This window comes from Phyllopteryx taeniolatus, chromosome 4, assembly GCF_024500385.1.
Source record: "Phyllopteryx taeniolatus isolate TA_2022b chromosome 4, UOR_Ptae_1.2, whole genome shotgun sequence".
NCBI classification, from domain to species: Eukaryota; Metazoa; Chordata; class Actinopteri; order Syngnathiformes; family Syngnathidae; genus Phyllopteryx; species Phyllopteryx taeniolatus.
Genome location: NC_084505.1, coordinates 7,074,384 through 7,097,868, shown reverse-complemented (window position 1 = coordinate 7,097,868; position 23,485 = coordinate 7,074,384). Strand labels below are relative to the sequence as shown.

At 40.4% G+C, this 23,485-nt stretch overlaps 1 protein-coding gene across 3 annotated transcripts in view; it reads left to right on the top strand.

The window, feature by feature from the left end:
* Window positions 1-18,592, top strand: part of spock3 (SPARC (osteonectin), cwcv and kazal like domains proteoglycan 3) — a 48,225-nt gene extending 29,633 nt beyond the window's left edge. For 2 of the 3 annotated variants that reach the window (XM_061772253.1, XM_061772254.1), the window contains exons 3-12: window positions 6,457-6,496; window positions 12,298-12,406; window positions 12,942-13,050; window positions 14,091-14,199; window positions 14,398-14,502; window positions 14,589-14,810; window positions 15,620-15,682; window positions 15,765-15,902; window positions 16,468-16,605; window positions 16,668-18,592. In XM_061772253.1, coding sequence (XP_061628237.1) covers window positions 6,457-6,496; window positions 12,298-12,406; window positions 12,942-13,050; window positions 14,091-14,199; window positions 14,398-14,502; window positions 14,589-14,810; window positions 15,620-15,682; window positions 15,765-15,902; window positions 16,468-16,605; window positions 16,668-17,059 — 1,425 coding nt within the window. In that variant the 3' untranslated portion in view covers window positions 17,060-18,592. The other variant, XM_061772255.1, reaches the window with a different exon arrangement.
* Window positions 18,593-23,485: the final 4,893 nt, after the last annotated feature.

Sequence of the window (23,485 nt, the reverse complement as noted above, 5' to 3'; positions counted from 1 at the left end):
CTCTTAACTGGAAGTCGGCTCCACAACTGGAATCCTCGGGTGTGTTGACATCCGGCTCGAAGGACCAATTTAATGTTGGATTTATCTTACCCAACATTATAAAAAATAGACACAAAAGGAATGAAGACGCTGGTTTCTTTTTCTCATGAGGAGGGCGTATGGGAGATTGTTCAGATCACAGCCTCTCAACACGCTCTAAACAATCCCCCCCCTCGCTCCTGCTTTTATTTGAAATAGGAGGGATTTACAAATCATAATGTTCTAAGCAATAAGACACAACACAAAATATTTGATAATAAGAGGGTTTTTCCCAGACATAGTATTCTAAACAATAAGACACAACACATAATATTGAACCAACACCTGTCACGACCCGACCACATCCGATCACGTCCTTGGTCCAGGCGCCCTTCCATCGGATGATGCTGAGTCTTCTTTTTGAAGGCGAGACATCTAAAATTGTCCATTATACTAATGCAAGCTAAGCAAATAAATGATAACTTCTACAATTTATCTAACAGTTAGTGTATTTGCATGTATTTTACGTTAGTCTTTAATCTGATTTACATATTATATTTTTTTGCATATACTGTCTGACTTTTATCTTTGCAGCCATAAGTGGGCCTCCTGCTAAGTGCACTAGATGGGATCTTGGCCACTGATTTAATGGAACTCCTGATGGGAGAGCGCCTGCGGCTATCTGAGCCGCAACTCAATTTTTAGACTTTGCAGCACCGAGTTCAATGATTAGCTGTTGGGGAAGGTTGGGAAACTCTCAAAGATGAGGTGTGATTGGGAGCGTGAGACGTTTTACAGTATGTTGACAAGCTCCGTTGGAACATATTGTCTCTCTGCTCACAGTTTTAGGGCACATATTTGAAGACGGTCCGTTAATTTCTGGTCCTTTCTATAATTATACAAAGCAAAATGCAACCGAAGTGCAACAATTAAGATTATAAAATATGATTATGATTGCAAGATGTTCACCCATTTAGTCTATGTAACAATGTTTCGTAAAGGCAGGTTTGACTATTTTGAATATATAAACAATAAGAATTACAAACATTCAGTGGAGTTAGAGGTGCTCAACGTTTGTTAAAAGGAAGAAAACATGTACAGTATAGTAGTAGTAGTTGTTGTTGTAGCAGTAAAACATTGTGATATCAAACTTCTTTGCCACACGTATGTTTTGATGAACATGAGCTTGGCCTACAGTGGCCCAAAATGGTATAATATGATAATGATTTGCTGTACAAGACCCATACTTTAGGTCCATTGTTTAGGTTAGGGGTGCGCAATGTAGCATTTTTTTACATTAATTTAGCAGTTTTATTTTCTCAAGTTGCTACTGCACCCTAGTGAGGACAAGTTGTTCAGAGAATGGATTTGTGTGTGTATATATATATATATATATATATATGAAACTTTTTTTTTTTAACCTTGTTATTGAATATGACCCTTGAGCACAAAGGTTTGCCTGTCCCTAGTTTAAGGGGTGCAAATATTTGACCGTTACATTGCCCGTAGCAGCCTACACTATATCACTGCATTGATTTGTTACTTTTCGGCAAACTGAGAAAGTTAAATAATACAGTAAAAGCTTAATTTGCATCATAGTACACACTCTCCTTTTCTTTTTGAGAAAGTAAAACCCCCAAAATACTTCTGATTGTCAGAGGTTTCGTCCCCTCCATAATACATCCACATAATTTATTTTGGGAGAAGTTCATTCACATTTTAATGGTAAAAGGAGCTGATCATTTTCATCCTTTGTCCTGGTCCTTTGTGCATGTGTCCTGTGCTGTTTAACTTGTGGAGGGTGAATAATGCAAAGAAGGTACAGACCTTGAGGCCTTTTCCACTTCAGAGCACCTCATTGTTGATCCGTGCGTGTGTCAGTGGGTGCGTGTTTGAACCAGACAGGCTGAGTACAGTGAAGACGTGAACATTTCTTCTGTTGGATGTTAAAATGGAGAATAGGTTGAAGGAAGCCATTAGGGCACAATTAACAATGTGGGGGGTGTTGGATGGAGGGGCAAGCTATTCTGCAACAGTAGATGGAAGCAAATGTGAGAGAAGCAGTTATTTAAAGCAACATTTTTCTCGAGCACTCATTTTCCATCACAAGTGCAAAATAAATGAGAAGAAGAGATAATAGCCCTTGAGAGCCACATGAGTGTTGGTGTCCATTTGAGAGAATATTGTTGAGCGAGAGAGTGTTAGAGAGAGCGAGACAGGTGGAAAAGAGATGGAGCGATGACGTGAATACTTTCTATTTTTAGATACTCAGGAAGCAATTAGATCTTCCATAGTAGAGTTTAGGTTTTCTCAGTTTTGGCAAAAGTAGGCCTTGCAGGTGATTGCATGTGAACACTGAGGTGTGTTCATCCACTCATGTGACAGTTTGTAATGTTGAAACATTGTGCTGCACAACAATCAGTGTGATGATGATTCTGTATGTTGTCTGTTTGTTGAACTGTGTACATGCATGAGTTGTGTTACATCCGTTAAGAAACCAGACCAAGGGCACTTTTTTGACAAACACTGACTAAGGGCCAGGTCTCCATAATGCAATGTTTCCCTTATTCACTTTTGAAGTAGGAGAAAGGAAGCTCACACAGCACACAGAAAAAAATGTACAGAACTTTCTCACTAGAGCTCATTTCTTCGTATTGTTATACGATGACCTTGTAGAGGGAAAAGATGAATAGTGCAGAGAAAATGGATCAGCAATAGAGGACGAGAAGGAGGTAGTAATAGGAGCTGAGGTTGGAAAATAGCAAGAGTTACCCCCTCTTGACATCTTGGGGGGAGGCGGGCACGAGGGAAAGGAGGAAGGAGGAGGCTTTGACATTAAAATGTCATCCTTTGGAAAAAAAATAACTCACATGGCACACATATGTATTTATTTATGCACAGATGACTTCCAAGGTACTTATATGCTAAGCTGCAATATTATTTTTCTAGTAAGTAATAAGGTACCGGTAAGTAGTTTGGATAAAATGATGCTTTATTAGTCCATAGTGGAGAAATGCATATACTTTATAATCATTGGTAGGTAGAGTAGCCAAATATTGTACTCAAGTTAGAGTACTTTTACTTTTGAATAATATGACTCAAGTAAAAGTAAAAAGTAGTCGTCAAAATAATTACTTGAGTAAGAGGAAGAAAGTACTCAGAGGAAAAACTACTCAAGTACTGAGTAACAAATGAATAACTACTGATTTATTTTTAAAATCAGAGTATGAACGTAAAATAAAATGAAAATAACTACCGGTAAATAAATTTTGAATGTGAAAATTCAGATATTGCTGAACATTGTCACTTATTCTAAAACGTAATATATACAATTTTATAGAAAAACAATCTGTGTAAAATAACAAATTAAGGCAAATTCAGCTCTAAGAAATGGTCTTATACTATATTGTTTCTACTTGTTAAACAGCACAATACTGTAGGCTCACCAGGCAGATTACAAAAACAGGAACATGGCTGCAGTGGATATAAAATGTCTACACGCCCCTGTTCAAATGCCAGGTTTTTGTGTTGTAAAAGAATTTTGACCAAAATAAATCATTTAAAACCTTTTCCACCATTAATGTGACCTACACTTTGTGAAAATCAACTGATTTATTTTTGAATCTTTATGAGAGGGGAGGTGGAAATAAACAACTGAAATAAATGAATGTGACTGACTTGGACTTGACGTTTAACTTGCTGCCCGTCTTGGCCAGGTCACCATTGCAAAAGAGATGCTCAGTTTTAACTGGTCAAATAAAGTTTTAATAAAAGAAATAAAACAAAATCCGGTTGGATGTACTCCCTCTTATAACTGGCACGTGGCTGTGTTCAGAAGTAACAGATCACATTCAAACTCATGTTCAATGGTAGTCCACACACACCTGCCACCATTTCAATTTCGAAGTGAAAAAGAAAAACACATGCATAGGCCTTAGAGAAACATTATTTGCTTTATCCACTAAAATGACCGAATGAAGAACCTGTTTGCTGACCAGACTTATTGATAAAGTGTGTGTGAGTGAGTGAGCAAGAGAGAGAACTGGAATGTACCCCAAAAGATGCATGTTTAACACTTTCTTGTGACCATAAAACAGTGCTAATGTTGCTATATGCACAGCCAAAACAGCAGCAAAAACATCTGCAGGTGTTTTCTCAAGTTAGAAGTGAGCTGAAAATATCCCCGTTTGGGCAGTGACAAAACTGTAATAACTGTATGTAATGTAAACACGAATCGTGCGCGGCTGTCACAACTCATTTTGATTGACCTGCAAAGCCCCAAGGAAAACTGTGTGTGGACGTGACTTTCTTCTGTTGTTTGATTGGTGAACTTGAGTCAAACATCACTGTGGTAATCACGGTGGATTGGAGCAACGGCACCCGATGCGGAAGTCGAAAAACGGTCCAAAAAGAGATTGCGCCCGCAATTATTGATGAATGAAAGTAGCGAGCGATGTAGAATAACGTAACAGAGTAAAACGTCTTCTTCTTCAAAAAAGCTTCTCAACATAAATGCTTGACTAGAAGTAAAAAGTATGCTTCATTAAAAGTACTCTGACAAGTAAAATTTATCGAAAATGTTAATTGAGTAAATGTAACAGAGTAAATGTAACGTGTTACTTCCTTCTCTGTGTATGACACAATGAACACAAGCGTTTTAAAAAAATGTAATGGTCCCCTTTAACATTATATGAATGATATATAATAGTGGCAAACAAAAATTGAGTGCTGTGTTATCAATTTTGTGATTAAAATAATCCCAAAATACCAAATTTGTAGAGACAGTGTAACCTCAATTTTTGTGACTAGTCCAGCCCAAAAAGTCTGACTAAAACTGAATCTAAAGCAGTATTTCTCAAAGGAAATCACGTCAATCCAATTGATCCTTTCCAGACACATACAAATGCTAACAATAAACGCAGTTTATTGAGAATAACTATAGTTTAACATGCAAAAACAATGTGGAATGAATTTGAAAATGAAAATGGATAAATGAAAATTAAACATTACATTATTTGACATTTAATGAAGACTCTTGATGGTATATGAAAGATGGCAAAGGAGAGGTTATTGTTAGGAAGGGGTATCTGCCATTCTTTAATGAATTGTATGGTGTTTCTTATCTTCTTTATCAAAGGGTCGACTCTTGGAACTTTTTATTGCACTTATGGCGGCTTATTCAACAGTCACATTCAATAAATAAGCACAAAAATGTTCTTATTGCTTCGGCTAAACTCGTGGGGAGATGCTCACTTAACGAGAAAACACTCAATGTTGCGCATGGTATGCTTTGTGTCAATTCCAGGAAATGAGTGGCCAAGTCACTTGGGCAAGGCGAATGAGTTTGCTAGATTATTTGGGGACAAAATTTAGGCACCCAAAAAAAATTGTTGAAAACTAGGTCATACGAAAAGCGTGTTTCAACTGTAATGTACATGCTTCGTGTTGGACCGCATTAAAATGGTGTCTTGAGAGAAAACATTCAATTGTATGCCAAAGAAACAAGGACTCCGAGAGATTTTTTTCAAATAAAATGCTTAATACGTAATTATACCACATTCCTTATAAATAAGCAATTAAGATTAGATTAGATTTACTCCTTTAAGTGAAAACTTGCATCAGTATATCAGAGGAAAAAATATGTAGTGCAACTTGTTTCTGTTCAGCCCCACTGTTAAATGTATTCCTGTTTTATCAGCCTATTTCCTTCTTTCCTTCCTTCTGTTTGATTTACAAGTTTGTGCAATCGCAAACAGTATTATCTAATAACATGATTTAATGTTTTAGTTCATATGAGATGAGCAGTTCGCTTCAGAGTGAATGTGAATAAAACATTTGTTTTTGGGGAAATGGCGGCTCCTGCTAATTAATCACATTATGTGTCGTTCCCACCGTCAGTCACATTGTGGGAACCCTTTCATCTCCAACAAGTGGAACCAAGGTTGCGTTGTTAGTCAGTGCTAATGTTTGGCTTGGCCTTCCAGAAAAAGTACAATTTAAACAAGTTCTTCATATATTTGACATGTACAAGGTTTTGTGTTGCCTTCAAATGGTCTCACAAGGAAGATACACAACTACCTAATGTATTATACTATGTTCTATTTGTTAGACAATATTTGCTTTTTTTTTTTTTTTTTTTTAACGCTGTTTGATGAGATTTCCCTCGCTACGCTCAAGTCAAGGCATTATCTTTGCTAAACACATGCATGCCGTGAGCGTTGGCGATTGATGCTCACCGGCACTTACATCTATTCCTCTGATAAAGAAAGCACTAACAAAATGATTTCCTTTTCTCTCTTTCTATAATGCCTTCCCTAAAGGAAGTGGAGGTTTGTCTCAATCCTTTCATTGGCAATGAATTTGTCATGTACATATACATGTATTTGAAGTGTCATTGAAACCGTGTCCTTATTGTCCATATGGTTAACCGTGTTTCAGGAGCCAGGAACATGGATGCCATCCAAGCCCTTTGATCAAGGTCTGTGTCAACAATGGAACATGTGTAACATTTTTTCTCACAATTGTGTACAGTTCTGTGAGTGTACTTATATCTGCATCATTATATTCTTTGTAGGGTATTGCACCCATTTGTTAGTAAGACTGGGGAAAAGGGCTTGAAAATAAAATCCCTGATATTTTCCCCAAATACCTTCTTTCCAATTTTTAATCATTTTTACCCACTTCCATAATAAGAAAATCAAATGACAATGACACCATTTTAAAACTCTGAGGACGTAGCCCCTAAAACACAACCCTTCAATGTTGCACAATTTAACATCAGTAAATTAACAAATAACTGAACATAACATCCATAAAAGGTGCTGCTTCCAAACAAAACGACCCTTTGACCCTGAAAATGCAAATACAAATATAGCACTTCAAGAAGATGCCTGTTTGGTTGTCGAGTTTTAATAAACATTTTTTGGCAAGGAAAAAAAGCCTGTCGACAACACGACACTTTAGGCCTACCCAGTTACAATGTCACCACGACACCGAAAAGCCTCTCTCATGGGGCAATAAGGGAAAGAGCGGTATTTCTACCCTACATTATTCAGCCGTGGAATTTCTTTCTTTTCATTTGGCTGTAGTGTTTGGTGGACTTCCGAACACTCTTATTGTTGTTAAGTCACACCATTGAAAGTAGTTGGATAAAAAGCGAAAGACTGTGACTTCACTGGAATATACCCAGGGCAAGTGTGTAATGCATTTACATAAGCTGTAATAGGGATCTTATGTAGTTTATTACAACTGCTGCAAACACTGTTGAAGTGAATCAGTATGTGAATAAATGACTGCTTTTGCAATGTACAACCCCAATTCCAATGAAGTCGGGACGTTGTGTTAAACATAAATAAAAACAGAATACAATGATTTGAAAATCCTGTTCGACCTATATTTAATTGAATACACTACAAAGACAAGATATTTAATGCTCAAACTGATAAACTTTATTGATTTTAACAAATAATCATTAACTTAGAATTTTATGTCTGCAACACGTACCACTGTGTTACATCACCTTTTCTTTTAACAACATTCAATAAACGTTTGGGAACTGAGGACACTAATTGTTGAAGCTTAGTGCATGGAATTCTTTCCCATTCTTGCTTGATGTACAGCTTCAGCTGTTCAACAGTCCGGGGTCTCCGTTGTCGTATTTTACGCTTCATAATGCGGCACACATTTTCAATGGGAGACAGATCTGGATTGCAGGCAGGCCAGTCTAGTACCCGCACTCTTTTACTACGAAGCCACGCTGTTGTAACACGTGCAGAATGTGGTTTGGCATTGTCTTGCTGAAATAAGCAGTGGCGTCCATGAAAAAGACGTTGCTTGGATGGCAGCATATGTTTCTCCAAAACCTGTATGTACCTTTCAGCATTAATGGTGCCTTCACAGATGTGTAAGTTACCCATGCCATTGGCACTAACACAGCCCCATACCATCACAGATGCTGGCTTTTGAACTTTGCGTCCATAACAGTCCGGATGATTCTTTTCCTCTTTGGTCCGGAGGACACGACGTCCACAATTTCCCAAAACAATTTGAAATGTGGACTCGTCGGACCACAGAACACTTTTCCAGTTTTCATTAGCCCATCTTAGATGAACTCGGGCCCAGAGAAGCTGGCGGCGTTTCTGGGTGTTGTTGATAAAGGGCTTTTGCTTTGCATAGTAGAGTTTCAAGTTGCACTTACGGATGTAGCGCCAAATTATATTTACTGACATTGGTTTTCTGAAATGTTCCTGAGCCCATGTGGTGATATCCTTTACAGTGTTGTTGGTTTTTGATGCAGTGCTGCCTGAGGGATCAAAGGTCACGGGCATTCAATGTTGGTTTTCGGCCTTGCCGCTTACATGCAGTGATTTCTCCAGATTCTCTGAACCTTTTGATGATATTGTGGACCGTAGATGATAAAATCCCTAAATTCCTTGCAATTGAATGTTGAGGAACATTGTCCTTAAACTGTTAGACTATTTTACCGTGCACTTGTTCACAAAGAGGTGAACCTCGCCCCATCTTTGCTTGTGAATGACTGAGCCATTCAGGGAAGCTCCTTTTATACCCAATCATGGCACCCACCTGTTCCCAATTAGCCTGTTCACCTGTGGGATGTTCCAAACTGGTGTTTGATGAGCATTCCTCAACTTTCTCAGTCTTTTTTGCCACCTGTCCCAGCTTTTTGGGAACGTGTTGCAGCCATAAAATTCTAAGTTAATGATTATTTGCTAAAAACAATAAAGTTTATCAGTTTGAACGTTAAATATCTTGTCTTTGTAGTGTATTCAATTAAAAATAGGTTGAACATGATTTTCAAATCATTGTATTCTGTTTTTATTTATTTATGTTTAACACAACGTTTTATTTATGTTTAACACAACGTCCCAACTTCATTGAAATTTGGGTTATATAAACAGGCGCCATATGCATTTGACAGTCTTCAGTGCAATGGAATCTGTGATTGCCTTCCACCGGGCTAATTTGTCATACATAAAGCAAGTCGAAAAAAAAATGCAGCTCATGTAGTCTGTTTTCTAAGCAGGAGTTTTCCCTTCCATGCTACATTATTTGGTTTCAACAGTCTTTAAACATACTTTGCAGCCAACTGTTTGTTGCTTATTATCTGACGCTGTAAACCCGAACCAATTCCAAATGACTGACCAAATGGTGCCTCTTCTCATTTTAAACAGCAGACTACGAAAGCCATTATGTGGGGGGGGGTTGTTATTAATAGAAAAAAAACATCAATGGGACTTCCAAAAACAGTTTATGGATTTAATCAATAAATCAGCAAGCCCTAATTGTTAGCTGTCTCTACATTTGTACAATGCATTTAAGAGTTTTGGCAGTTGATGTCACAATTAAGTTATCGTACTGAATGAGGGGAAATGATGCCAGTAAAACAGGGTAAATATGTTTGCTGGCCTTTACTGTCGTAGTGTGCCGATTTTACACTTCACCTACCTACTCAGATCGAGTTGACAGTTTTCTACTGCTAAAAACAGGTGTTACGACCAGGTACTGTTTCAAGAACCTGGTCAGGCAGAGTTCCAAGCATGCTGAGCTAATGGCGTTCATTGATTGACCAGATTAATCATCACCACATTGTTCCATTACAGTTGAGATATTGATGACAAAATGACAATAAAAACAGATGCTAACATGTTACCTTCCCCAATTGTTACGCCACAGATCCCTGCAATATTTTTACTTCGCAGTCTCCTCTTGCTGCCCTGATCCATTATTTACCCTCCTAAAAAAAAGACTCTTCATCAAAGCCAAAAACAACATGCCTAGAATTACAGTAAATAAAGAAGACTTTTATTGTCCTCCATTATTGTCGTGTGTAAGGATGTCTCATTCCGACTAATGTAGTGCTGCAACTGACAATTATTTTAATAATCCATTAATCTGTAAAATATTTTTTCCATTAGTTGATGAACGTTTTAAATTTCCATCCCTTTATTCAAAAACAGGACATTCTTTCAAATTAGGTGAGAAAATGCGCAAACATAAATTGATTACTATTCAGTTACTGGTTTGGTCTGTAACGTCAAAAAACTAGTTAAAAATGTCATTGTTTTCCAAATTCAAAGCAGATGTTTACAAAAGTATTATTTTGATTAAACACAAAGATAATCAGTCTGCTTTCATGCAGGACTACAGAAATCAGAGAGTATTTACTGTTGATAGGCTGAAATTCCAAGGATTGGGACAATTTTGAGTTAAACAAGGTCTCTCAATTATTAATTTGGTAATCTTTGTTGGTTAATCGTTGAACCTCTAGACCAGGCGTGTCAAACTAATTTTTGCTGCGGGCCACATCGTAGTTATGGTTTCCCTCGGAGGGCCGTCATGGGCGTGAACACATATACAGTAAATGTACAATGGCCTCATGTTATTACATTTACACAAAATCGATGAATAACTATATTTGAAACCAGAAGCCAGTACAAAGTTGTTAATTCAGTTTATTTTGAAATGGGGATTGGTAACAAAAATGTTTGCAATCAACGTTATATACAAGGGAAGACGATTTGCAATTTAATGTTATTTTAGCAAGAAACATGAAGTCGATGCACTTGATTTGCTTTCGTGGGCCACATAAATTGATGTGGCGGGCCGGATGTGGCTCCCGGGCCTTGAGTTTGAAGCCTGTGCTCTAGACTAATGTGTTCAATGCAGCCTGGTTTTCGTAGTTTCCTGCAACTACTAAGGTCGGATTTTTTTGAGGTGGAAAAGCCCCAAACCGATGTATACAAACATAAAACATGAGTCATCGGCATGGACAAATTTGCAGTAGGGCATCCCAACACAATGGCAGTTCTTCACAACACATTCCACAAAGATTTCAGACACCCTGTGCTACAAATCCTACATTCAGCAAAAAAAAAAAAAAAAAAGGTAAAAAAATACATATTTTACAAATATAGTATAACATTCATTCATTTTCTGTACCACTTATCCGCACTAGGGTCGTGGGCGTGCTGGAGCCTATCGCAGCTATCTTCGGGGCGAGAGGCGAGGTACACCCTGAACTGGTCGCCAGCCAATCACAGGGCCAATATAAACAAACAACCATTCACACCTACGGGCAATTTAGAGTCTATCCAACAAAGTTTACTGAGCTTAAACTAAATAAACAAAAGTTGTTGGATTAAAGGAAGTAAAAAAGAAATGAACGTCTCTTCTCACCCTCGGTTGAACTGGGATGCTTATCAAATGTAGTGAGCCAACATGGCTAAATAGAAAGACTTAATGCGAATCAAGAGGAGCTGCTGCTCACTCACATACACTTCGTTTGCTCGCAAATTGAAATTTACCGTTCGTCATAGTGGCCGTTTGTCATCTGACAGACGATTTGCCATCCCCCATTTCTCCTCAGGCGACTGATCACCTAATAAAACTAAATGACAACGGAAACATCATTTTTATCCCTCCAGTCACCTTGATTCGCCATTGTAGGGCGACAGGGTGATAAATGCATACTCGCATCCGAGCCCACCGGGACATGAGCGCATAAAAGTTAGGAGTGTAACCTCCAACACACCACAGCAACACTGGACATGACAGGGAAACAATAGTATTAGAGAGTGCATTGGAGGGTGGAAGCTGTGTAATCTAGCAAAGCTGCTCAGGGATTATCCTAAGGTTCTTTCGCGGAGAGGTCGTTCACAAACTGTTCTGGGATCAGAGCAGGGCCTCAGCTCCTCTCTGTATGTGTCGCCGTACGTGCTAAAGGCAGACTTGCGATCAGCCGTGGGTGGCTTGTGCTTACCAATAAAGATCACACCCTCAGGCTAACGTTCACATCTAAAATCAGCTCTCTTAAAAGATGCCCGTAGCCCCCGGCTGCTACCAATTCAGTTTAAAGAATCTCCGCACAAGCCCGGCATACAGCTAACGCTGATGTGAGGTCAGACGTAGCGTCTCTAACTAGTTACATCTGTTTTTAGCTTTAAGGATACTTACGGTATTATGGCTTTAGGTTCGGCGTGAGAGAGATATTAGTGGCTAGAATTAACGTGCGCAAACAGATGGAACACACGTATCCATGAAGCTTGGAAGGATAAAAATGAAAGTACATGCTTTGAATAAAGAATTGCTGACACATCTTGAAAAGAACAAAACAAACATTTAATTATAGGAGATTATTCCCTCTTTGCCCCTGTGCTCATTGTTTCTAGAGGTCCTTTTAGAAAGAGGCGCAAGCGGACTTCAAATATACACACTTAAAAGTGTTTTTTTTTTTTTTTTTTTTTGCGTGTGTATGTGCAGGCCTTGATCCCACCAAAGACCCATGTCTGAAGATCAAATGTGGCCGCCACAAGGTGTGTGTGGCTGAGGACTATAAAACAGCCACTTGTGTCAGCCAGAGGCGGGTTAGGTAAACAACACATACACACTCACACATACACGCACACTCAGATATGAAAAGTGTCCTGCTAAATTGCAGTCAGATGTTTCCATGTGACAAAGCTCCAAATGAAAGATGAATGTTCTTGCATCAGCAACAAATCAAGTTTTTATTACTACCCTTGGCTTCACTGCAGCCTGCTCTGTTGTCTCCTCACTTATTTCAGCGGCAGAAGCGCGTTAAGACCTTTCCAATGTTTGCAACTGCTCCACTGGTTGCTCTGGTCCCTCGTGATTGTGACTGTTGAGTCCAATTACCACAGCACTGATGCAAAGCACTGCCAAGTTATGTGAATGGGCCTCGGATGCGAGTGTGTTGTGTGTGTTTGGTGGGGACACTGCAGACTGGACTGAGGACAGCAACGCCATGCTGACCTCATTTCCCATTCTTAGCCTCTGCAGTACATTATCAACACAGGGAGATATCAAATAAAATAATCACACGCAAATCCTAAATCCGAGCTTGCCGGTGCATCGTCTTCATCGTCGTGTTCATTTTTTTCCAGCTTTAAAGACACCAGTTTGTACCAGAGTCCCGGCTCAAAGTGCAAACCCTGCCCTGTGGTCCACCCTTTCCCTGTTTGTGGAACCGATGGCCACACCTACTCCACCAAGGTACCGCTGAGTGCGTTGGACTTGTACTTAAAGACAGGTTTGACTTGAATTTGAAAAGTTTCTTCAACAGTTATTAACGTTACAGTAAAAAGGGGTTTGGTAACCCAAAAATCTTTGCACTATCTCAATGTTTATTTTTTCTCACTCATTTATTACGTATGACGATTTGAAATTTTGGTACTGATTTTCGCAAGAACCATGCAAATTGCTACAAATGATTTGCTTTCATGGGCCACATAAAATGGTGTGGTGGGCCAGATGTGGCCCCCAGGCCTTGTGTTTGACGCCGGTGCCCTAAACCTTGAAAATGTGCTATTAAGCTCCGCCTCTCAGTTTGACTTGTTCTGATGAGTCAAAACACCCTCAAAAGGAGTTGATTGTTGTTTTGTTGCTTTAATAACCAAGTGCTAATGTAATGACAAAATATTTGTTTAAACGTAGTAAATAAAATAGCCATTAATGACTATGAATTATCCTGATTTCAATGAAAAATATAAAGGCAATGGATTTATTAAATTGTGAGCTTTGTGTGAACATGTTTCACTTTGTTTTATGTTTGTCTCCGCTCATAACAATACTACGTAGGGGACTGATGGCTTACCCAGCCATTTGGTAATCAAGCTTAAGTCCACTTAAACGTTTTAAACCATAAAAATGTCATTAAAACATACAGCAATGTCTGTGAAAGTATCGAGTCGAATACCTGTTACGTTTGGTGAATTATTTTTGTTTTTCTCTCGTTTGAAAAAAAAGACTTATCAAACTATTACTAGAGAAAAATTCCATTAACAAAAATATATATTTTCTATATAATTATTTGCTATGTATGCCTGATATACAAGAAGATCAAGTTTCTACAAAATATACAAAACGTTCAAAGCTTGCGTTTATCCTAAAATATTGCAATAATATGATATTGGGAGTTACTCTGCGATTCCCACCCCTCGTGCACATAAACTAAACGTGTTCTCAAGTAGAAACATGGGAGTCATGTTAGTTTACGCTTCCATTTTTCTCCTTCCACGGTCTCATTGTGTTAGTGCAAGTTAGAGTACCAGGCATGCATCACTGGCAAGAAGATTGCTGTCAAGTGCGCTGGCATGTGTCCTTGCCCCGCTCAGCCTGAAGAGAGCTCCACAGAGAGGAAAGGTGAGCCGCACACGCGCACACACATACTAAGACGGATAGTGCGGTGCGTGATCAGGATGAACAGCCAGATGTTAGCCCGACCTCTTTTTCAAGATCATTCATCACCTGAAGCCAGTCCATCGCCTCTTAGCCACCAAAAGGAAAAGGCGAGGCAGTAAAAGAGCATCATTAATCATTAGTGTTGTTGTTCTCTCTCAGTGTGCAGCGAGTTTGAACTCAAGGAGGTAGTGAGCCGACTGAGAGACTGGTTTAGAGTGCTACATGACAACGGCAACCACAAGAGAGACAAGATCCAGAAGAACAGTGAGTGGCGCCATTAAGAATGTTGTACTGCACTAGCGTCTTCCTACGATTTAGCGACATGAACTCTGATTGTCCTTCCTTACCAGAATTTGAGGTCCGGGCATCACCTGTATGCAAAGATCCTTTCGGGTGGATGTTCTCCCGCCTGGACACAAACTTTGACCTCCAGCTGGACCAATCAGAGATCAAGAGCCTCTACCTGGACAGGAACGAGCCTTGCTCCGACGCGTTCTTCAAGTCATGTGATACGCATGCCAACAAAGTTATTTCCAGCTCTGAGTGGTGCACCTGTTTCCAGAGGTACACAGGTAATACTTATCACGTTAGAATATTGCCATTCTTACTCTGATGATGATGAATGTCAAACCAGTGTTTACCAACCTTTATGGAGCCGAGGCACATTCTGTATTTTACGTTAGATCAATCTAAAAAAGGCTAACCAAAAAAAGTGCAATATTTATACTAAAATACTAATAAGTGGTGGTATTGGAAAAGCCTTTAATTGTTCTGCCTGTCACTGGCATGGATAGATGAACAAAGCTAGATTATTTGGGGTAATTGTTGCATCTTTTTCCGTCACTGTCGATATGTAATTAGACCAATACAAGATACATGTTAGTTATTATAGCAGGACTGCTGATTGGTTGTGTGTGTGTCACATACTTTTTATGCATATGTCGTTATATGTGTCGGGATCAGTCCATTTACGTAGCGCATTGCAGCAGGCAAGTCCATTTGTCCATTTTTTTGTGTATATGGAATGTATTACATTTTGGGAGTAACGGTCAACAGTGAAATAAGTGTGTGAATTTGTCTTATTATTTTTTCAATTATAATTATGTAATGTACTAGCAGTCTTTTGGGGGTAATAAAACCCCAAACTGATGTTGTGGTGTTATGCATGTCACACAGACTCCCTTTAAAAAGACGTAATTTAATAAAAATGTAATTTAAAGTGTCTGAAAACCCATGCAGAGCAATGCCTTAGAAGTCACTTCTGTAGAAAAAGCAGGAACACAAACGGTGTCACAAAAAGGCAAAGTTCGCACCAACAGAACCTTTTCAGTAGGGAATGTGTGTAGTTTGCCACCACAGTCACTCCTTCTCGCCTTTCCAGACTCCCCTTGTAAAGCTGAGCTGTCAACCATCGGCAAGAAGCAAGTGGGAAAGAAGCTGCTCGGTAAGCCAAAACGCACGCACACACGTACGCACAAATGCTAAAGCTAACGCTGCTTCCGTGTGTTGTGGCCCACGTTTCGCAGGCCAATATCTGCCCTCCTGCAGTGAGGACGGTTACTATCGCTCGCACCAGTGCCACAGCAGCAGCGGCCAGTGCTGGTGCGTGGATCGCTATGGCAACGAGCTGGCGGGCTCGCGCACCCATGGTCCAGCTGACTGCGGTAGGTAAAGTCAGCTAAGAAAGGGAGCAACACTGCGGAAGCGCCACATTCAAACACCGCGCAGGACATTCAATTTGGAAATTGAGGAACGTTAAGGGAAAATATGGTCACAACAAGTTTAAGTGCTCAGTTAAGCTAACATCAAAAACAAAGTGCGTGGGTTTTACTTTTAGTGGCTTTGTTGAGTGTTTTGCGCCTTGATTTTACGTAATCATTGCGTGTAGAGTTAATAGTTTCATGACTATTTTGACCACTGTGAGCAATTAATGTTTGGATGACGAATCTCTTTCCCCGTATGCACCCAGCTGCTAGTTTGCTTCGCTAACTAGAAAAAAAAGCTTAAATAAATCATGGAGCTACTTATGTACCCGCTCGTTTTCTGGCTGGGCTGCTGAGCTTTAGGGAGTCACGCTAGCTGTGAACATTGTTTTATATTTGGTTCAAATCAAACTCTTGGAAGATCGCTTTCACGCACAGAAGCACAGTTTCGAAAGTAAATTTGGGGGGGAGGGCTGATGATTCCAGACGGCTATTGTGACGTTTTGGATGGTTCTCTTGTTTTTAGGTGTGATTTTAGAATCTTCCGGAGATCTCGGTAGCGGAGACTCGCTGAACACCGACGACGATGACGATTCCTTCGTCCTCACTGACCAGGCTGGAATGGATGATGAGGATGAGGATGACGAGGATGACGAGGACGACGGTGAATATCTGTCGTAATTTTATTTCAGTTTTTTTTTTAATTTTTTTTTTTTTTTTTTTAAGAAAAGAAAAAAAGAGAAACTGTTTGTTTGGTCAAACTGCACCTTTCTAGGCGACTCCCCAGGCAGATACTTCATCGTACTAACAGCCTAAGGACTAATCTCTGTATTCTTTGTTTTTATATCTATATACTTTTAATTTCAATTTCTGACTACAAAATACTGTTGAGTAATGGCATTTGTTCCCCTGAGTGGTATTGCCAACAATGTCAGCCAATCCAGCACTTTGGATGTGTCCACATGTGCAAAGAGCTCCCCTTTCATTGGACATTCATGTCCTCTAGTGTGTCCTGTCCTTGTACACCACTCTGTGTGTTGATGCCTGAGGCGCGCTATTTAAGAGATTTGCCCCCCCCCCCCCCCCCCTCTTCATCCCTCTCTCTCCTCCTTATCTAATGTTCCTGTGTATAGGTGGGGATGTTGATGATGTAGATAAGAGAATATTGCACTCTTTAGGTCTCTTTTCGTCTCCATTCGTAACTTTGACTGTGTGGAAAAACAAGATAAGGGTCGGATACGCTTCTTTGTTGGAAGAGTTGAGACAAAAACACGGCGTTAAACGTTGGGAACCTATATTTAAAATCAAATAAAAAAAAAAATCAAATCATCTCAAAAGGCTCAGCCTAGTGCTTAGAGGGAGGGAAAAAAGCCAGAGGCGTCGAGAGTGAAAATGATGATGTATTTTTCTAATCCATTGTTGGATGATTACAGAGGATTTGTTGTAGCATGTCCAAACGCCGCGTGACGTTGCAGCAGCCAACTTCAAAATAGCGTGTACACACTGAAGCACGCCTAGCAACAAATCACATAAAAGATGTTTACTGAGCTTAAACTAAATAAAAACATGCTGTACAGTAGATGTTATGCATTTTTATTTTTGGGAGTTTCATTCGATTTGAAAAGAGAAGAAATGTGTTGTACAGTAAAAGAACCACAGAGCCATGCGAGGTGAGGGAAAGGTGAAGGTGTGCCTTTTTCAAGCGGGGACAGGTGACGGTCAAAGCAGGTGACGTACGCTTACTGGACTGAACCTGACTTAAGCTGATCTGATCGGGAAACTATGTGAGAGGGACTTTGCTGTCTTGCTTTTCTCTTACTACAGCTGCCGTTCTCCTTTTATTTTATTTTTCGTAGGATCGCAAAGACGAAGAGAAGCACACAAGCTATTTAGGGACTAAAGATGTTAGATTCAACTGGATTTCCATGTTTTATACTGTATATTAGTAGGCCTACACTAGGTAGGGAAGAAAAAAAGGTTGGCTTCGACAGCTTGATATGGAAACAAGACTTAGTGTTGATTTGCATTTGCGCTAGCCAGCTATAATAACCGGTAAATGAGCCTAGATGCAGATCTGGGCGATATTTGATCCACCCCGGGTGCTCGCAACCCATGCTAGCCTACGCCACTCTTCTCAATTGATATTTTTTGTATCCCACCTGGGATACATAGTCGCTCATGTCTATTGTCGGTCAAAATTGGTATCCCTTTCTTTAAGTAAGTTTTTTTTTTCTAACAAAGCCTCATTAGTTTTTTTTTATTTATTTTTTTACAGCACTTATCATAAACAATTGTAGGGTTTCCACTGTGGGACACATTGTGGTCATCTACAACCATGCATTTCTAGTCAAACTGTTAGTTTTCTCGACATTTCTAAAGTGTGCCATCTAAAGTAACACGTGACCCTAATAGTTCTAGGTTTGAATCTCTTAACACGGAATTCCACTTAACATCAAGAAATTCTAATTAATAATTCTACTTGAAACTTGATAGGGCTTAGCATTAGACACTGCAGCTATTTTCAACACTGTCATCTTGGTTTTGTGTCTAAAGCTTTCTGGCCATACAGTTTTGTTTTGATTGTTTTTGTTTTTGTTTTTTTACACTGTGTACCTACGATTTGTTGAAATAAAAAGCTGTATTGACCAATATTTGCTCCTCTGTGTCCTTTGAAAACACACTCTGGTCTGATTGTTTCACTTCTCCCCTATTTTTTGGAGGGGGGGTTCATTTTGAATGGAGAAAAAAAGGAACCTATGTAACTGTAGACGTCTGAGGTCGGGTAGAGAGGAAATAAGGAACTGTGAGAAGTGAAAAAGCACAAGTTGCAAAGTTGATGAAATATACAACCGATTTTGTCTTGGGAACAAAGTGAAGAAAATAAGTGGAACACGAGCGTGGTTATGCATGACTTAAAGCCATTTTCGAGGTGGGGGTGACAAACGCTTGCAATGACGTGTGTGTGTGTACAGCAGCATCACTGCATTATGTAGGAGGAGAACAGCTTACTATTTCATGACTTCCTGTCACACAAATGCTTTACAGTGCATGTACACATACACAAGGCAGATAGGAGCTTTAGTAAATACAATGCAGTGGGGAGGAAACTTAAAATTGCTATGAAAATGCATGTACTGTACATTGACTGGAAAGTTTGTTTCTCGGCAAGATGCACGAACTACCACAAATATTTGTGTGCGCATCTGCTGGTGTTCATCACCTGTGGGGACAATAGTTAAGGAAACCCTATAAATGAATGCATAGCTATAATGGCGACATTAGTGAAGTTTTAAGCAGTGGCTCATTACTTATTGTGTTGGTGGTGGTACCCAAGCTTTATGGATACAAATTGTACTTGTACTGTAAGTACTGCTCTAATGTTGAGTACACATAACAACAATCAACCATCTTCTTCATGCGTACGGTGGGTACGGAAAGTATTCAGACCCCCTTACATTTTTGACTCTTTGTTATATTGCAGCCATTTGCTAAAATTATTTAAGTTCATCCCCCCCTCCTCTCATTAATGTACACACAGCATCCCATATTGACAGAAAAAAAACAGAATTGTCAAAATGTTTGCAGATTTATAAAAAAAAAAGAAAAACTGAAATATCACACAGCCATAACTATTCAGGCCCTTTGCTCAGTATTTAGTAGAAGTACCCTTTTGAGCTAATACAGCCATGGGTCTTTTTGGGAATGATGCAACTGTCCTGTGTGGGGAGTAGCTGGACCCAAGAGCAGGCAGAGGCAGATGTAAAATGATGAACAGTTTATTGAGGAAAGGTTATGGAGGTGGTCCTGGATGTGTTGGCAGGAGGCGGCGTTGACAGGTGGTAGGCAGTGGACAGAACAGGCGGCTGGCTTGGTGGCAGGAATGACGTGGGTCAGGAACACAGGGACTGGGAGCGAAGAGACACAAGAGTTAACAAGGGAACGAGGAGTTAAGTGGCTTACTTGAGTAAGGTGGGCCGAGGTATCGCTAGTAGAGGCTGCAATACTTTGGCGAGGATTTCCTGGAACAGGCAGGCTTAAATACCGGTGGTGATGTGGCTGATTGGAGACAGGTGCTGAAAACAGAGGGGAGGAGGGAGAGAGAGAGGACGCAAAGCGCCCTCCAGGCTACTATGATGGAACTGCAGGGCAGTATATGACATCAACAAGTTTTTGACACCTGGATTTGGGGATCATCTGCCATTCCTCCTTGCAGATCCTCTCCAGTTCTGTCAGGTTGGATGATGAACGCTGGTGGGCAGCCATTTTCAGGTCTCTCCAGAGATGCTCAATTGGGTTTAAGTCAGGGCTCTGGCAGAGCCATTCAAGAACAGTCACAGAGTTGTTCTGAAGCCACTCCTTCGTTATTTTAGCTGTGTGCTTAGGGTCATTGTCTTGTTTGAAAGTGAACCTTCAGCCCAGTCTGAATTCCTGAGCAATTTGGAGAAGGTCGTCGTCCAGGATATCCCTGTACTTGGCCGCATTCATCTTTCCTTCGATTGCAACTAGTCGTCCTGTCCCTGCAGCTGAAAAACACACCCACAGCATGATGCTTCCACCACAATGCTTCACTGTTGGGACTGTATTGCACAGGTGATGAGCAGTGCCTGGTTTTCTCCACATATACCGCTTAGAATTAAGGCCAAAAAGTTAGATCTTGGTCTCACCAGACCAGAGAATCTTATTTCTCACCATCTTGGAGTCCTTCAGGTGTTTTTTAGTAATCTCCATGCGGGCTTTCATGTGTGTTGCACTGAGGAGAGGCTTCCGTCGGGCCTCTCTGCCATAAAGCCCCGACTGGTGGAGGGCTGCAGTGATGGTTGACTTTCTAGAACTTTCTCCCATCTCCCGACTGCATCTCTGGAGCTCAGCCACAGTGATCTTTGGGTTCTTCTTTACCTCTCTCACCAAGGCTCTTCTCCCCCATTGCTCGGTTTGGCTGGACAGCCAGCTCTAGAAGGGTTCTGGTCGTCCCAAACATCTTCCATTTAAGGATTATGGAGGCCACTGTGCTCTTAGGAACCTTCAGTGCAGCAGAAATCTTTTTTTAACTTTGGCCAGATCTGTGCCTTGCCACAATTCTGTCTCTTAGCTCTTCAGGCAGTTTCTTAGACCTCATGATTCTCATTTGCTCTGACATGCACTGTGAGTTGTAAGGTCTTATCTAGACAGGTGTGCGGCTTTCCTAATCAAATCCAATCAGTATAATCAAACAGCTGGACTCCAATGAAGGTGTAGAACCAGCGCAAGGATGATCAGAGTAAATGGACAGCACCCGAGTTATATATATGAGTGTCACAGCAAAGGGTCTGAATACTTATGGCTGTGTGATATTTAAGTTTTTCTTTTTTAAGAAATTGCAAAAATTTCAAAAAAAAAAATTCCAGTCAATATGGGGTGCTGTGTGTACATTAATGAAGAAAAAAATTAACTTAAATTATTTTCGCTAATGGCTGCAATATAACAAAGAGTGAAAAATGAAAGGGGGTCTGATTACATTCTATACCCACTGTATGTCTGAGCTATTGGGTAAGGTGCCTTATTTTACAAAGGGGAAGAAAAAAAACACTTGAAATCTCCCAGACGGATGGGGTAAAATGTGTTATGGTCTGACAAAACCAATGTTGAACCTTTTGGCCATAATTCTAGAAGGTATGTTTGGTGCAAACTGAATGGGAACTAAATGGATGTCTAAGCAAAGGCTTGACAATATAAATGAGTTTAGAAATACTGTTTGAAACAGTCCAACGATTCGGCAGATCTAACAGATTGTGGAAGTTGCTTACAGAGGCTTGGGGCTAAAAATACAAATGCAATGTCACCTTTTGATTTACGTTTGTGCGACAGATGTCGAAAAGTCCAAGATTAGTGTATCGGAGAGGTCATGTGGTGGAATGAGGGACAAGTAGCTCAGAGATGTAGGTGTAGGGGTGAGATCATGAAGTGTTTTATAAGTAGTCAAAAAGATCTCATAGTTGATTCTGAATTGTAATAGAAGGCAATGGAGGGACAAGAACAGGGGTAATGTAGGACCTATGGCTGGTTCTTGTTAAGTCCAGCTCTTTCATTTTTAATTAACTTTAACGTTTGAGAGAAAACTGACTGAGGGAGGTGTAGACGGAGTTACAGTTATCTAACCAGGAAAAGATAAATGTGTGGCCAAAGGGGGCAAAATATGTCTTATTGTGGCAATATTTCAAAATTGAAGTAAGCAGGACTAGACAAGTTTGGAGATATGATGATCAAATGTCATGTACTGGTCAAAGATGATACTGGCATTCTTAGCAATGGATTTTAATATTCTGGTTAAGTGTCATGGTTAGGGTTTTTGAAGGCAAGGAAGACAAGGCAAAAACGTGGAGGAGGCAAGGCAGCAGTGCCCGAGTCTCAAAAAATGATATTTAATTTCCAAAAAAAGGGCAAACAAGGAACATGGATAAAGCAAACTAAACAAAGTCCCACAACAGACAACCAAAGTAACAAATAAACACTTGAATAAACATTAAAAAGGAAAGAAAACATGACTGAACTAAAACGTGGCACAGACAGAGACGATGATAATGAACTGAAAGAAACCAGGGAACTAAATACAAACAGATTGATGAAGCAACGAGGAAGACCTGGACAAGACACGAGTGGCTGAAGGGAGGTGATTGGTTGACACAAGGTAGAAGGTTGATGAGAACAGGTGGACACAATAACTAAATGAGCACACAAGACATGAAAAACATGGCACACAGAAAAACATGAAACAAAACCAAACACAACCCAAACCAAAGCATAGACCATGACAGGACCCCCCTCTTATGGAACGGATCCCGGCCTTTCCCCAAAAGTTACAACTAAAAAAGTCACCAACACAGGGTGGGCGGAAGGGGGCCTGGAAGAGGGTTCAGAGTCAGCCCCTCAGGGTCAGTCTGGTCGCCGTCCAGACCCACCCAAGGTAAGGTGCTTGGCTGGGCAATTCAGGAGGTCGGCCAGGACGCCAAGTACCAGGGTCTTCACAGGGCCATTCAGGTGGACGGCCATGATGCCAAACCCAATGGCAATGCAGGGGCCAGGTAATAGTGATGGTGCCCGCTGGACGAGCACGGCCGGAGCAGGGACGGGAGGCGGTCGCTGGACAAGCTGGCATTATTCAAATAATTACTGTAGGTACAGTGCCAGAAGAGAGAGCATAACTAATAATAGAGAGTAGGCAGGGACCTAATACAGGTAAGACATTTTAAAACTTGCGCACTGCGTACTGAGACATGACACTAGAAGAGTGGACCTTTTGGTTCTACTTGGATAGAAAGTAGTTTTCCTATTGCATTCGGGTTGATTTTTATTCTTCTTGAACTCCCCAATGTCCTGAGTGGTCTCCGACGATGAGTGTAGCCTGTATCCGGGTTGGAGCGTTCCAAGCACACCTTTTATGCGGCACGCACCCGCTCTAAGTCATTCCATGCTATTGATGCTATCGATCTCCTGGTGGTACATATACATCTCATATACATCGAGTTTGCCAAACACCACAGGAGAATCCACTGCATAACAACACTGAC